The sequence below is a fragment of the Gopherus evgoodei genome, chromosome 5, assembly GCF_007399415.2.
Source record: "Gopherus evgoodei ecotype Sinaloan lineage chromosome 5, rGopEvg1_v1.p, whole genome shotgun sequence".
Taxonomy (NCBI): domain Eukaryota; kingdom Metazoa; phylum Chordata; order Testudines; family Testudinidae; genus Gopherus; species Gopherus evgoodei.
The window spans coordinates 68,380,069-68,395,051 of record NC_044326.1 but is presented as its reverse complement, the minus strand read 5'-3'; the positions used below and the strand labels follow the sequence as shown (position 1 = coordinate 68,395,051).

The 14,983-nt window shown below is 42.8% G+C and overlaps 1 protein-coding gene across 1 annotated transcript; it reads left to right on the top strand.

Moving 5' to 3' along the window:
• The first annotated feature begins 7,865 nt into the window (after positions 1-7,865).
• SPCS3 (signal peptidase complex subunit 3) lies at positions 7,866-14,570 on the top strand. The gene is made up of 5 exons (XM_030563102.1): positions 7,866-8,220; positions 10,014-10,087; positions 12,274-12,350; positions 13,489-13,604; positions 14,134-14,570. Exons 1-5 carry the CDS (start codon positions 8,078-8,080, stop codon positions 14,264-14,266), a joined length of 543 nt encoding a protein of 180 aa, XP_030418962.1. The 5' UTR covers positions 7,866-8,077; the 3' UTR covers positions 14,267-14,570.
• The last annotated feature ends 413 nt before the right edge of the window (positions 14,571-14,983 follow it).

Here is a 14,983-nt window from a genome sequence, read left to right as displayed (position 1 = left end):
AGCAGGATAGCCTATGTATAAACAAAATGCGCTGTTGCTCATTATTGTCTGTATATTGCTGTTATTGTCTGTGACAAGGTATAAATGCTTGCTGTAATTGTTACCTGTTGAGAGACCTGTTCGGAACTGGGGCGACCCAGTGTCCTAGGGCACTCCCTCCTTCTATTGCAATTGCTGGAGAAATAATAAAGTATTTGATTTTGCTGCACCCACACAAAAAGCGAGAACTGAGTTTTTCTCCGACAGGCCATTAATCGCATCCTGCTTAGAAGAACCAAGACTCTGGGCAACGTGTGTGACATTGTGGCGGGCTTTGCACAAATGGGTTTCTCTAACTGAGGAGGGTGATATATGGGATGCATTTTCCAATTCTGGCACCAGATCACCTAGCCTCTGAGTACATAAATCAGAAGAGGTATTTTCCGATGGCTCTCCAGGCACTTGTGGATCACCGTGGGTGTTTCATGGACATTAACGCAGGCTAGTCTGGAAAGGTGCATGATGCATGCATCTTTCAGAACACAGGCCTGTTCAGGAAGCTGCAAGCTGGGACTTTCTTCCCAGACCAGAAGATCACCGTAGGGGAAGTTGAAATGCCCGTTGTGATCCTGGGAGGCCCCGCTTACCCTTTAATGCTGTGGCTCATGAAACCATACACAGGGAGCCTTGACAGCAGCAAGGAGCGGTTCAACAACAGGCTGAGTCGGTGCAGAATGAATGTTGAGTGTGCTTTTGGCCATTTATAGGGCCGCTGGCGCTGTTTGTATGGGAAGCTGGACCTGGCCAATGACAACATCCCCACGGTTATAGCTGCGTGCTGTTCCCTCCATAACATTTGTGAAGGGAAGGGTGAAAGCTTCACTCAGGCATGGACTGTGGAGGTTCAACACCTGGAGGCTGAATTTGAACAGCCAGAGACTAGGGCTATTAGAGGGGCCCAGCATGGGGCTGTAAGGATTAGAGATGCCTTGAGGGAGCAATTCGATGCTGAAAGCAACCAGTGATGTTTGGAGCCCTGAACGGGAGTGAAGTGCAGCGGTTCCAATGCTAGTAGGCATCTGCGTTTGTTGTTTGTATGATGCACTGACTTGCAGTGCCTGTTGCTTTCCTGGGCTACACTATCTTTTACTTAATGCAATAAAGACTGTTTGCAAAGCCAAAAAATTCATTTATTAAAAAGAAACACAACTGCTGGGGAAACACACATGGCATGACACATCTGTGCACTGTGGGAGAAGGGAAGGGGGTGGGGTGGGGAACGGGACAATCACAGATTTGCATATATCCTGTTATCATATTCAGCCTTTCTGTCTGGAGTGCCGTGCATGGTGATGGGGTTGAGTGCAGTGGGTAATGGCATAGTTTGCAGAGCTGGATGATGAAGCTACAGATGTTGGAGGCAGCTGGTGGCAATAAGAAACCAGATGTTGGGGAAAGTGGGTTGGCGGTAACATGGGTACACAAGGGAAAGAGTTTTAGGATAAGGGCTGCAGTGGGGGGAGGGGAGGCGCAGATCTGCTCCATCTGCAGTGCTGTGAGCACCTGCATTGAGTCTGCTTGGTGCTCCATAATGCTTAGGAGCCGCTCCATGGTTGTTGCCGGTGATATGCATTCTCCTGGAGGAGCCTTTCGTTTTCCCGTGCTTTGTGGTAGGCATTCCGCAGCTCCTTCACTTTAACCCTGCACTGCATCCCAGTCATGGCCCCTTCCTATCATGGCCCTTGATATCTGCTCGTAGGTATCGTAATTTCTACGGTTGGAGCACAGCTGGGACTGGACAGCTTCCTCCCCCCAAACACTAATGAGGTCCAGCATCTTGCCATTGCTCCATACTGGGGATCGCCTAGTGCGTGGAGGCATAGTCATCTGGAAAGATGTGCTGAAAGCGTTACTCGCCTTTCTGAGCAAACAGGAAGGGCAATTTCAAAATTCCCAGAGAATTTAAAGGGCGAGTCTGATGGTTGGTCACCTGATGGCAGGGCAGTAGAGTTCAAAGAGAAGACCAGAGAGGCTAGAACAGGCATTGTGGGACACTTCATGGAGGCCAGTCAGAGCACATTAATAGACCAGGGTGTCCACACTGGCACTGCAGTGCTCTAGCCAGGGCGCAGCAAGCTTTATGCTTCTCGTGGAGGTGAATTACCACTTGTTTTAGAGGGAGCAAATAATACTGAATAAAGTACATTTCTCAAGAGTAGACTTAACATGAGATTAAACCCTTTATGGTCTGATTTTCAAATTGTACATTTTTAAGCTTGAAAGTATGTAGGTTTTTTCTGCAGCTCATCCATCAGGATTGTTCTTTTAAACTGTTATAAGGTTAGGTAATTTGTTTCTCACTTGAAGCTGTCAATTTGTTTTTAAAAAAAAAGAGTAATATTTGAGTCATATATATTTATGTTAAGATAAGTTCCTGTCTGCATCTTAAAAAACTTGCCCATACCGGTATTGCCCTGGCCTCTTTCCTTTGTCATTCAGTGTTAAACGCATTCTGAACTATATGCATTTCCTCACCTTTGGGGGCGAAGCCAGACTTTCAGGCACCTGCTCCCCTACTTGGTGTAAACTTTGCTTGTACCAATCAGAAACGAACATACCAGTTTTTGGGGCCCCGTCCCCTATGACACTTCTATGATGTCATAGTGGGTATTTTAGGCTGTCTGCCATGTGCAGGCAGAAGAGGAGAAAGAAAAAACGAATTCCTGTGTACCTTGTGCACACCCGTAACCGAGCCTGATCACCCGAAGCCTCTCTCAGCTCACGTGTTTTAAGCAGAGTTTCTACGTTTGCCGGTCGTATGAGTTGGTTTGTATTCATAAGTATTGGTTATTACTAAATGCTGCATCCGTGTTTATAAATATTGTTTACTGCATCTTGCTATAAATATTGTTTGATAGTAAATACTTTAGCATCGTATGTTTTAAGTTCCATAACCCTATTAGCTAATCATATGCTGCTCGCCTACCCCTCTGTAACTATCCCTAATAAACTTTAAATTAATTAATTTTAGTTGTGTGCGGCCTGCAGTTTGCATCGTGACCCATATCCTCCTTGCATCCCTACCTATACAGTCTATTGCCACGTGAAGCATGGTAAATAACAGGTCTGCATTTTCTTTCGCCCCTAAAAGTACGTGGCAATCTACAATTTGCATTGTATTACTGTACTGCCAAGGGATCCCAATCAAATTTGGAACCCTATTGTGCTGGGTACTGTATAAACATAAAATAAATGACATCCTATTTACTTTAAACTCCTCTTCCTACCAGGTACTTGCATTCACTATTTATAGGTGATCTTGGAACAATGTCCACAATAAGGAGTTTTAAATGGGTATCATTTTATATTTGAGTAATTGCAATTCCATCTGCAGAGGGACAATTTCTAACCTACCTAGATCTCCAGATCATTCTGAATCTCTAAATATTTTGATACTTGTACTCCTATGTCACTTTTTTTTAATGTCTTAATGGTTGCTAATCATCCTGGTGACATTCTATCCTGTCAAGCATTATTTTGAGTGAAGCACTTAATTGTGACAAATTAGGGGTGAATTTGCTTATTTAAGTTCTCATGTCCATAAATCTCCTTGTTTTGCAAGTCTTTCCATTTATGCAGCTGCCTCCACCTTTCTTGGGTCCTTTCAAACTCCTCCGTCACTTAGTCCAGCCTAGTGATCTAAATTTATGCAGCTCTGTCTGGCATTTGTTACTGTTCAATTTGAGGTTATCATCTTTGGCAAACTGCAGAACATTACATACTCTCATTGTGTTAATTATTTTCTTTCCAATAATCAGCAGATCATCAACTATTATTTCCACCTTTTCCAGATTCTGAAAGATAGAGGATATGGTGCTTTGCCTCCACATGAGGTATATCAATCTATCAAAAGGAGAGTTGAAGGTGAAAAGTTTTATATTTTCTGTTTCAAGTCAGGGCTGCCAAAAACTTTGGCTTGCAACCCAAATGGATACTAACTACTCTGGTGTTTTGAAGCCATGACATGACCGCCACAACTATTTCCTCACATTTGTTGGCCTTATTAAAAGCTTTTGGACCTCCAACAATCCTTAACTTACTCAGTTTTACTTAGTAGGTCTTTAAGATAATTGGCAATGGTCTCATCTTGTATATGGGTTAATGTAAAGTAATATTTTTGATTGGTTCAAATTATTTAAAACTTTTTAAATAATTTGTCTAGTAATTTGCAGTCCTTCATGATCCTATTGGAATTTATCATACATTTCCAATAATTCTGTTAGATCTACCACATGTAGGAGGGGGCAGGATTTCAATCTCTCTGATTTCTCCTCAATATCGCGCATTTTCAGGAAAGTGAAAGAATCTTCCAATTCTCAGTCATGTTATCGTCCAGAGTGACTGAGAGAAAATGGTGACTACGGTTACCCATGTTTGCCAAATATTTAGTTACCTTTATTGTGTAGTGTCAGAAGTTATGATTGGTGCTGGTAAGCGGCTCATTTTTATTTCCTGGCCTCAATTACATGACATGAGTTAGACTTAAAAGATTATACCACAGTCACATGGTTGGGTTGTTATCGTACTATTAATGGGTTTTTTTTAAAATCCCTCCCCTAAGAAGTATCAGTTAAGTGATGACAGACCCAGCAAAACATAGTCTGGCTTGAGAAAAGGAATGGCAATCTCTAGTTAAAAGCTATTGGTACTTTGACAAGAGACATAAAAATACACCATGACAGAGAACAAAGAATTGACTCAGGGACTGAGATAAAACCAGAGCGAGGGAGATCAGTGAGTCAGGGTTCTTGCCATGGAATGCAAAGCACAATGAAGTGTGAAGGTCTCAGCTAAACCAGTGAGAGATAAAAGCACTTTACCTTATAAAGCTTTGTGTGCCATGTAGTGGGCAAAAACAAATTAACCTGATGCCAAAAATGTGCTGTCTTTGGCTCCAAAGCATATTTAGAATCAGTTTTAGTCAAGTTATTTGATGTACATTGTAAATCTGGAATTAAAAAAAAAAAATCCCAACACTTACTGGCCACAGGACTAAGCATATTAGCCCTGGTGAAAACCTGTGCCACCATGCTCTTCTCCCAAATAAATCAGTGCTCCCATACTCTGGAAAAAGATACTGGGTATCTTCCTGATGTCTGAATATAGCACCAGCTGCCTGCTCTGCCTCCCTCCTTTGAGTAGGCTGAGCTTTTGTTTACAGGCATAAGGAGGCCACAATTTCTCTTCTACCTAAATAGGTGCTCTCCTATCATTCTCTGCATTATCCAGCTCCACACTGAGAAACAAAGTGGGGCTGAGAAGGAGGTAGGAAGCAGAGAATTCCCCATACAGCCCACGGAGAGGACATGGCCATCTGCTTGCCCAGCAGCAGCTTAACTGCTGCTAGGAACAATTTCACTACACTAGAACCTCAGAGTTATGAACACTTCAGAATGTTATGGTTGTTCTTTCAAATGTTTACAACTGAACATTGACTTAATACAGCTTTGAAACTTCACTATGCAGAAGAAAAATGCTTAATTAACCATCTTAATTTAAATAAAACAAGCACAGAAACAGTTTCTGAAGCTTGTCAATTTTTTAAAACTTTCTCATTTTTTAGTAGTGTACTGTATTTGCTTTTTTGTAATCTGTCTCTGCTGCTGAGTACTTCTGGCTCTAAATGAGGTGTGTGGTTGATTGGTTAGTTCATAACTGATGTTCCTAACTTTGAGGTTCTACTGTACTTTACCCTTTCCACAGCTTCTGTTCTGGAGTCCTCTTCTCCAGCTGCTCATAGTATTCCAAACAACAGCAAAGTGAAAATGTAATATTATACTTGACTATTTCATTTCTACTCATAGGGTTCTAAATAGTAGCAGTGAAATTGACCATAGTCTTGTTGGTTTCACTGATGTTTAGTGGGAAAGCTGTAAGTAGGGCTCCATTTGTCAAGGAGGTAGCAGAAGTCATGGATTCCATGACTTTCCGTGACCTCCGTGACTTCTGCAGCGGCCAGTGTGGCTGACCCCAGGGCCACCCAATCAGCTGGCTCCAAGGTCAGCTGCTCAGGTGGCCCTGGGGACAGCCACATCGGCTGCTGCTGGAATGGCCCTGCAGCCAGTGGCTTGGGCGGCCCTGCAGCCAGCAGCACTGATCACCTGAGCAGCTGGCACTGGGGTCCACCCAAGCAGTGGCCATTGCTGCTGGCCCCAGTGGCTCCCAGCAATGGTACCCGGGGTAGCTGGAGGAGCCACAGCTTCAGCAGCTCGCAGGGCAGCCACTGGCTGCTGCTGCTCTGGGGGCCTCAAGCAGCTGGTGCCGCTGGGCCAGCTCTGCCCCTACCCCCACAGCAGCAGCGGCTGCCCCAAGATTTAGTTGCATATTTTTTTAGTAAAAGTTACGGACAGATCATGCGTGAATTTTTGTTTACTGTGACCTGCCCATGACTTTTATTAAAAATATGCGTGACTAAATCATAGCCTTAGCTATAAGCAGCAGCAGAGCCACTGCAGCTGTCTGTCTACACATACAAGACAACATTGCTTCTGTTCACATTTAGAAGGTCATCTTTGCAACCAGAAAGGCTAGAAATTTAGACCTTTTCAATCCTTTACAGGGAGGTTTCCTACTTGCCACTGCCAAATGGGCCAGAGACTTTTTCAATCACTTTGAAAACAGAATCAATTTTTCAGGACATCACTGGAAGACTTCAACACTAAACTCCTACTACAGCACAAATCCTCACCCAGATCAACAGCACTCAGGACAATAGACCAAAACAATAGCAAATCAAAACTAACAAGCTTGACTGCTACAGTGCCACCACAGTAGGATCCAGGCTTAACTTGTAAGGTGTTAAAGACAGCTTTTCCTGCTTTACTCAGGAAGTTTCATCTAACTGTAGGTGAACAGGTGCTGACACCTGCTGCCAGATACAAGTATTTTTCCTACTCCAGGTCAGGCCTGGCTGACTTCCTTAAAAGCAGCAAAGAATCCTGTGGACTAGACTAACAGACGCATGCATCCGACAAAGGCCTTGGCTACACTCACACTTTACAGCGCTGCAACTGGGGTGTGAAAAAACACCCCCCTGAGCGCTGCAAGATACAGCGCTGTAAAGCGTCAGTGTAATCAGGGCAGCAGCGCTGGGAGCGCGGCTCCCAGCACTGCACGCTACACCCGTAAGGGATGTGGTTTACATGCAGCGCTGGGAGATCTCTCTCCCAGCGCCGCCGCTCTGACTACACTCACACTTCAAAGCGCTGCCAGGGCAGCGCTTTGAAATTCCAAATGTAGCCATACCCAAAGTGGGTATTCACCCACGAAAGCACATGCTCCAAAATGTCTGTTAGTCTGTAAGGTGCCAAAGGATTCTTTGCTGCTTTTACAGATCTAGACTAACACTGCTACCCCTCTGATACTTGACTTCCTTAGTAGCACAATGAAACGTGCAATGCTAGCACACTCTCCAGAACAAAATCAGCCTGCGTCACTGGAGCTGGTAACAGACACCCAAACCGTAGCGAACAGAGAAACGGCTCTGCCATCAATGTGACACAAGAGAGTCGGCCGGAGCAGGACTCTCCCAAACCCAGGGGAACGAAAGACTGGCCATGAGTAACACAGGTACTCAAGGAGGATCGCCTCTAAAGCTAGCGGGCAGGCGCGTCCGGCAGAGCAGGGCGCGAGGCGTGCAGCTGGAGGGTAGGTGCTGTTCGGGCAGGGGCGCGCGGGGCGGGTTATCGGTTGGGGGCACGCGCAGTCGATGCCGGGCAGGTCCCGGCCGGGCTGGGTGAGCGGCCGGGGCCTGGGCCGGATGTCCCGCCTCCCCAGGGGGGCGGTCGCGCGGCTCCTCCCCACTGGCTGGGCAGGCTCAGGCGCGTCCGGCCCGGCCTCGCCTCTCTGCTGCTGCCGGTGGCTCACGCACTGAGGCGGCTGCTGCTGCTGCTCCTGGCCCCGCAGAAACCCGCCGCCGCCTGTCCCAGTCGCCGGGCGCTGCCGAGCCCGCTGCCCGCGGTGTCCGCCCGTGGGGTGCGGCAGGGAGGGGCCGGGCGGCCGGGGCCTGCGTGGCTGAGCGGCCTGGTCGGGCGGAGAGATGAACACGGTGTTGTCCCGGGCCAACTCGCTCTTCGCCTTCTCGCTGAGCGTCATGGCGGCGCTGACCTTCGGCTGCTTCATCACCACCGCCTTCAAGGAGCGCAGCGTGCCCGTCCGCATCGCCGTCTCCCGGGTCATGCTGTGAGTGCGGCCCCGGGGCCCTTCCCCGCGTGCCCGTCCCGTGCCCGCCCCGAGCCCGCGGGAGGTTTGGCGCACACAGGGCCCCAAACTCTGCCTGCGGGGAGGGGGAGCAGCCGGCGCCCCCTGCCCGGGGTGGTGGACCAGTGGCTGCGACGTGACCGCACCCAGCACCTGGAAACGAGGGGGCTGTGGTATGGGAATCTAGGGACGCTGCCTGCCCTGATTGCTTTACGGAGACGTTAAACAAATCTTTGGCCACATCAGTGCCCCCCGTAGCTCCCCACATCTCCTCTCTGTAGCTTGGGCCTAGAATAAGTACAGTCGGTGTCTGCCTCTGCAGTTTCCTTCCGGCTCTCTCACTTCCCCGTGTCTAGGCCAATGAGGGAACCCCACGACAGTCAACTCTGCTGTACTGGTGTCCTTTCTCCTCCTCTCTGCCAGTTCTCTGTGTGAAAGCTGTTGCAGTGCATAAATTGCACACAATCACACACACTGGGACTCCTGCTTTATATGAAGGCAAGACATGTTGACAAGGGGCACTATTCTCTTTTGAATTCAAATTCCTTGATTGGCTTCTGTCAAACTTAATGCTAGACCTTTTCCAACATGCCACCTTCCCTGCTTTAATCGCTGTCTTTTAAAAAGTCTGATTGGCTGTATAAACATGTATTGACAAACTTTAAATGTCTTTGAACATCCTTCATCTCTGTAAGCCACATTTTTTAAAACCGAACTAATAACCCAGTCAGATGGAATTGGAGCAGCATAATGAGGATCTCTCTATTTGCATCTTTTTCAATGGTTTCTTTTGGCCAAACTCCAGTTAATGTGTGGATTCTTCCCGTAACAGATTGACAGTGACTCTGAGCACCTGTCATGTAGGAGAATATACTGTGAAGATATGTTTGTTTGTGTGATGGAGCAGTCTATAGTCAGTCTTCAAAACAAAACTGTGGGGTTTCTTAGCTTCTTTCTTTTTGAAGTAAGGAAGGCACTAATCAGTGTGGCAAACTTAATTTTTTGTTTTTAAAGCTCAGGGCCTGTTTTTTCTGTTTTTATGCATGGAGATTTGAATAAGCTCAGTTTCAGTCTGGAGCAAATCTTAATGTCAGTTCAACATTCCTGAAGTTTGGTGGTGAGGTTTATCCATTGTCAACCAAATTATGTCATGATTAACTGCATGATGACTTACTATTGTGGAGAGAGCATAAACTTTCAACCAATGTAGTATTTTTTTGTTTGAGGACTGAACGTGCCAAGGGAGAACTTTGCAATGTATGTATGCAGCACAAATATGAAATCAGGGCTAACAGGTGGCTAATGTAGATGGGCTAAGCGGCTCTTTATGATGTAAATCAGTTGGTATGACTGAAAATAGTAGTACAACCAGAATGACTGACTTTGCTGCTGCAGTTGTTCAATTGGCATTGAATTAGTTGGTGATGGCTACATATCCTTGACTAAAATCAAATGAAGTACGGTTGAGCTGCCCATGTCTCTGTAGGCAGGAAAAAGTCCATACATTATTACTCTTATTTTATCATTTGAATTCTAGTAGTGCCTAAATGCACCAGTCAGGATAAGGGCCCCATTGTGCTAGGAAGTGTACAAACAGTAAAAACAGTGTTCTTGATCTAAAGTGCTTACCATCTAATTAGACAAGATACAATAAATTGATTGATACACCCATCAGAATGGTGGAACGTGTACAGTAAGAATGTTCATTGATATAAAACAAATAAGTAATGCAAACTATGCTAATTTTGCGTTTTTTTGTTTTTTGTTTTTTTAAGAAAAAATGTGGAAGACTTTACTGGGCCTAGAGAAAGAAGTGATCTAGGATTTGTTACATTTGATGTTACCGCAGATATCCTTTTATAAAAATACTAATGCTTAAAATATAACTCTGCTGTATTGTTGACACCACTTCCATAGTGGTTATGGTTGTAATATATGAACCAGTCCTCAAATATTTAAACCAGAAGACCTTAAGAAAGTAAAAAGTTTGAGGACAACCACCAATATCTCTGGAAAGCAGTATTTTAAAGTAATGGAATTAGAGAATGTATTGGCTGAGGAGAGAAATACAGTAGAACCTCAGAGTTACAAACAACCTGAGGTGTTCGTACTCTGAACGTTCACAACTTTGAACAAAATGTTATCGAGGTTCTTTCAAAAGTTTGCAACTCAACATTGACTCAGTACAGTTTTGAACTTTACTGAAAATGCTGCCTTCCTTTTTATTTAAAGCAGTTTATATTTAACAGTATTTGTACTGTATTGGAATTTTTTTTCGTCTCTTCTGCTGCCTGATTGTGTTTCTGGTTCCAAACTAGGTGTGTGGTTGACAGGTCAGTTCATAACTCTGGTGTTTGTAACTCGGAGGTTCTACTGTAGTTCTTATTGGATGAGGAGCTACCAAGACAGTTTATGGCAACCTCATCAGCAAAGTGCAGAGTCCTCCAGCCACCATTAATCTGGTGAGAGTGCAGTTATCAGTAATGTGTGATGTGTTTGGCCACAGCCACATTTAGGATTCTTTGTTGGTCACAGGTGTGAAGGCTGGCTGCCCATTTACCCTGGCCTGTTTGAAATCAGGTCAGAAGGCCCATGAGCAGCCTGGCAAATAAAACTGGGTACAGACTGGTATCTGACATCAACTGCAACCCATTCTTCATACCACATCAACATCGCAGAGAAATCTGGGCAGGACAGATAGGCCCACAACAGTTGCCTCAATGACAAGCATGCTCTTGGGTGGTTGAAGTCTTCTGTATATAGTGGTAGGCGCAGGATTAGCTCTGATCATCTCAATCATTCTTGTTGTAGCATCTCACGACAAATATTGGAGGAGTGATATTGCTTAGTATGGAGAGCCATGGTATGGGTGTAGGTTGGTAAGGAGAGAAATAGTTAATCATAGGGATTGCTTATGTAATGTATATTTTATGAATACTTTAAAGATCTGTGACACGGGTTTCAAACTCATTCTGTTAGGAAAACCTGGATTATAAAATTATGGACCTATAATATGGATGTCAGTGGGAGTATTTTTGTTAAAAGATTGAGGGCAGACATGGTCCTCTATTTATTAAATAATTTATTGAGCAGCATACACAATTATATCAAAACTTCTGTCCTCTGTTTTTCTCCCCATCTTACTTTCTCCCCTTTCCCTCCATCTTTGATTGCATGTCTCTTGTTTTTGTGTTTCTTTTATATTCCTCTTCACTTTCTTAATAGTTTCTACTCTGGCTCCTCCTGTCTCTCCCCTTCTGGCTCCTTATCCCACTCTCTTTTGCCCAGCCAATCCCAGTTCTCCCCCTGTGCCCCAGCTCCTTGCAAGAGCTGTCCCCCTCTACCTCACACCTAGTCCCAGTCTCTTCTGTGACTTCTGCAGCAGCCCGTGCAGCTGGCCCCGGGGCTCCCTGAGCAGCTGAGGCAGCCTCGGGGCCAGTCCCGCTGGCTGCTGCTGGGGCAGTCTGGGCCACCCCTTCCACTCCGAGGAGCAGAATGAGACTTTTTAATGAGGGGCTGGGTGTTGGGGCATGGGAGGGGGTGAGGGCTCTGGGTGTGCTTCCTTTGGGGGTGCTCCCCAGAAATGGCAACACGTCTCTCTCTCAGCTCCTAGCTCCACGTGCTGCCTCCTCCCAGAGGCATTGCCGCTGCGGGTCCCATTGGCCGTGGTTCCCAGCCAGTGGATTTTTGTTTACTGCCTGTGACATGTCCATGACTTTTACTAAAAATACCAGTGACTAAAACATAGTTTTACTCTTAGACATGTACAAAAAACTATTTCTCATGCTTTTAAAGAGATCCTGATTACCTTTAATTTTTTTCATATTGACTAAAAAAATATTAAAGTTCCTGTTAGAACACCTTTTAAGTAGTATGCCCAGGAGAGCAGATAACATCAGCTATGATGAAATGTAGAAAAATATCTTAAATGTTACAATTACATTGTACTTAGATTATGAGATGATCTATGTTGGAATTTGGTAGAAATAACATTTAAAAATAAAATTGGTATACCATTTTTCTTAACTTGCTCACATCTGCAAACTATATTTGATTGGAATGTTAAACAGTTATTTCTGTATTTATCTGCAGAATATTCAACAAAAAACAATGTAAGTATATGAAATAGAAAATTTAAACAATTAACATTATTTGGTTTAGGTGCTATTTAATATGCTGTAATCATCCTAGGAAAGATTATGGTATGCAAATTTCGTACTACTTTGACATTCCTTCAGTCTTTGACTTTTGCTTTTGCTGATATTTAATAGTAGGAATTCCAAATGTTACGTCTTTTGACTTTCTCAAATAGTGACATAGCTAAAATGCCTTACAGCTTTTGATAGATAGTCCTTTGGCGCCATTATCACTTAAAATGGCTGTTCTCAATGGTTTCAACTGGTATGGCTATTCTGCCACTGTAGAAAGGTCAGAATTTTCTTAGTGATTTTTAAAATTCATTCTCAAGACTATGTCACTACCTAATCTGCTTTTAATGACCATTTAAATAAAGTAATATTCATCTATGCTGGTAGCACAACTGCACTTGCTGAATCAATTTTTAGAATTCTCTGTTTCCATTAGTTGGGCTTTAAGAGTCCATTATCTTGTTATATTTCATAAATTCAGTTTATAAACAGCCAGCTCTTATAAATTGGTACATTATAATGCTATATTTTAGTCCCTTGTTTAAATTGTATCAGAAGACACCGTACAAAATTCTGAGTTCCCCATATGGCAGATCATCATTGCTGACTAAGTAGTTCAGAAGAGATGCCTAAAACCTCTTATGAATTCAGGACACCTTACTGAGGTGCAGTTATTCTTTTGAAATTATATTTACAAATCTAAATACAGTAATCTTTCATTTAAAAAAAGTAAAAATTTTGAACAAAATAATAGGGTTTGACTTCAGTACAACTCAAGTCTTTCATTCTCGAGTTTAAAATCACTTTTTTATTTTTACAGTTGTAATTACAATTAAAAACTAGCATCCTTGATCCATCATACTTTTTACTGGTATGTCTTTAAAATCTTAAAATAAGGTTCTGTCAGATTTGTTATCTCTATCATATTTAAATATTTTAGTGATAAACCTTTGTTCTTGTGAGACATAGTTCTGTTACACTTGCAATCCATAAAACAAAGTTTATGCTCTGCAATTTCAGTTTCTTGAATCAGTAATACTTTTGAATTTCCGTGATCAGATATACTTCATTGTGTTAACTCAGTGATTAATTTTAATTGTAGGCCCTGAACCAGGTTGTCCTTTGGGACAAGATCATTTTGAGAGGAGATAGTCCAAAGCTGTTACTAAAAGACATGAAATCAAAATACTTTTTCTTTGATGATGGAAATGGTCTCAAGTGAGTAAATTACATTTCTTTATAATGTAGCTGTCCTGTACTCTGAATATTTGTGTGTTGCTGAGGTAGGAGTGGGAGAGAGATAGGTAAGGGGGAATATGAATATTTAACAGCTCATTATATTATTTTAAATCTTATAATTGTTTCAAGACAATTATATCTTCAGAAAGCAGCTGATGAGATGTGCTGTGTGGTAGAGATCCCGATCTCCACGATCTGTCCCCCAATTCAGTGGGCTAAAAGCAAGTGGCTGCCAGAAGCAGTTGGCTGCCAGGTTTCAGTCTATGCCTGCAGAGCTAGAGTCATGTCCTGCAAGGTGTGGAGAACTGCCAACTACTTTTGCAGGACAGTTATCGGACTCTAGGTCATATTCCATGCAGTCGCTTTGTGCAAATACTGTAAATGAATGCAAACTGTATAAATTTAAAATGCTCATCATTTCTGGCTCACAGAAAAGTATTCATATTCAAGGTAACTTATATCTTTATAAGTTGAATATTTCTTCTGATGATCTATTTTGATTTTACAGGGGAAACAGAAATGTCACTTTGACTCTCTCGTGGAACGTTGTACCAAATGCTGGCATTCTACCTCTTGTGACAGGATCAGGACATATATCTGTTCCATTCCCAGATACTTATGAAACAGCAAAAAGTTATTAAATTATTATACTGAATCCTAAGCAACATATTTTTATACTTGTATATTATGAATAAATTTTATCACTTTCTCCTCCTATCCCCTGCAGCTCTCCAGTCAAAGGTACTTGATTTCTTTGGCTCCAACTGAGCAGGAAAAAAAACAGCTGAAATTTAGACTTTTTTAATTATTATTTTAAATAAAACATTGATGCAGAAACTTAAAGGAAAGGTAAACTGATAGTTTAAAATTTTTGAATTAACTTTTTTTTGTTGGCCATATGGGTAGAAAAATATGTTTCTTATAAATAAACATTTAAAACCAGAACATAGTCTGATTATTTTAAAATTTAGTATAGAAGTGTTTATGTAATCTATCTAAAGCGCAATGCACAAATTTTGGTGTTCTAGTAAAAAATGTAGGAGTACTTGCAGTTTGATAGGCACTGTGCTTATTGTATTGTATTCTTCAGCTGCTGCTAAATAAGTGAGTTTAGAATGCTGCATTAAGGTAGATTGTTTCCTTTCTAGTAGAATCAGAAGCCACTCAAAAATGTTGTTCTTCATTATCCATGAGCCATCAGTCAGGAGTATTTAAGTACTATTCTAGCTCAAGTTTGATGTTGGTTGAACAGAACTCCTTATTTGAAAGATTTATGTAATATTGATTTAACAAGAGTGTGCCATTGATTTAACAAGAATATTTGGTGTTGAAAAAAACCCACACAAATCTTTTAAGAG

What these genes read in the sequence shown, in the direction of transcription:
- SPCS3 (XM_030563102.1), top strand. Translation starts at nt 8,078, where the DNA reads ATGAACACGGTGTTGTCCCGGGCCAACTCGCTCTTCGCCTTCTCGCTG. An exon ending in TACATTTGATGTTACCGCAG is followed by an intron (nt 10,088 to 12,273) that starts ATATCCTTTTAT and finishes TAACTTGCTCAC; the next exon opens with ATCTGCAAACTATATTTGAT. An exon ending in AATATTCAACAAAAAACAAT is followed by an intron (nt 12,351 to 13,488) that starts GTAAGTATATGA and finishes TTTTAATTGTAG; the next exon opens with GCCCTGAACCAGGTTGTCCT.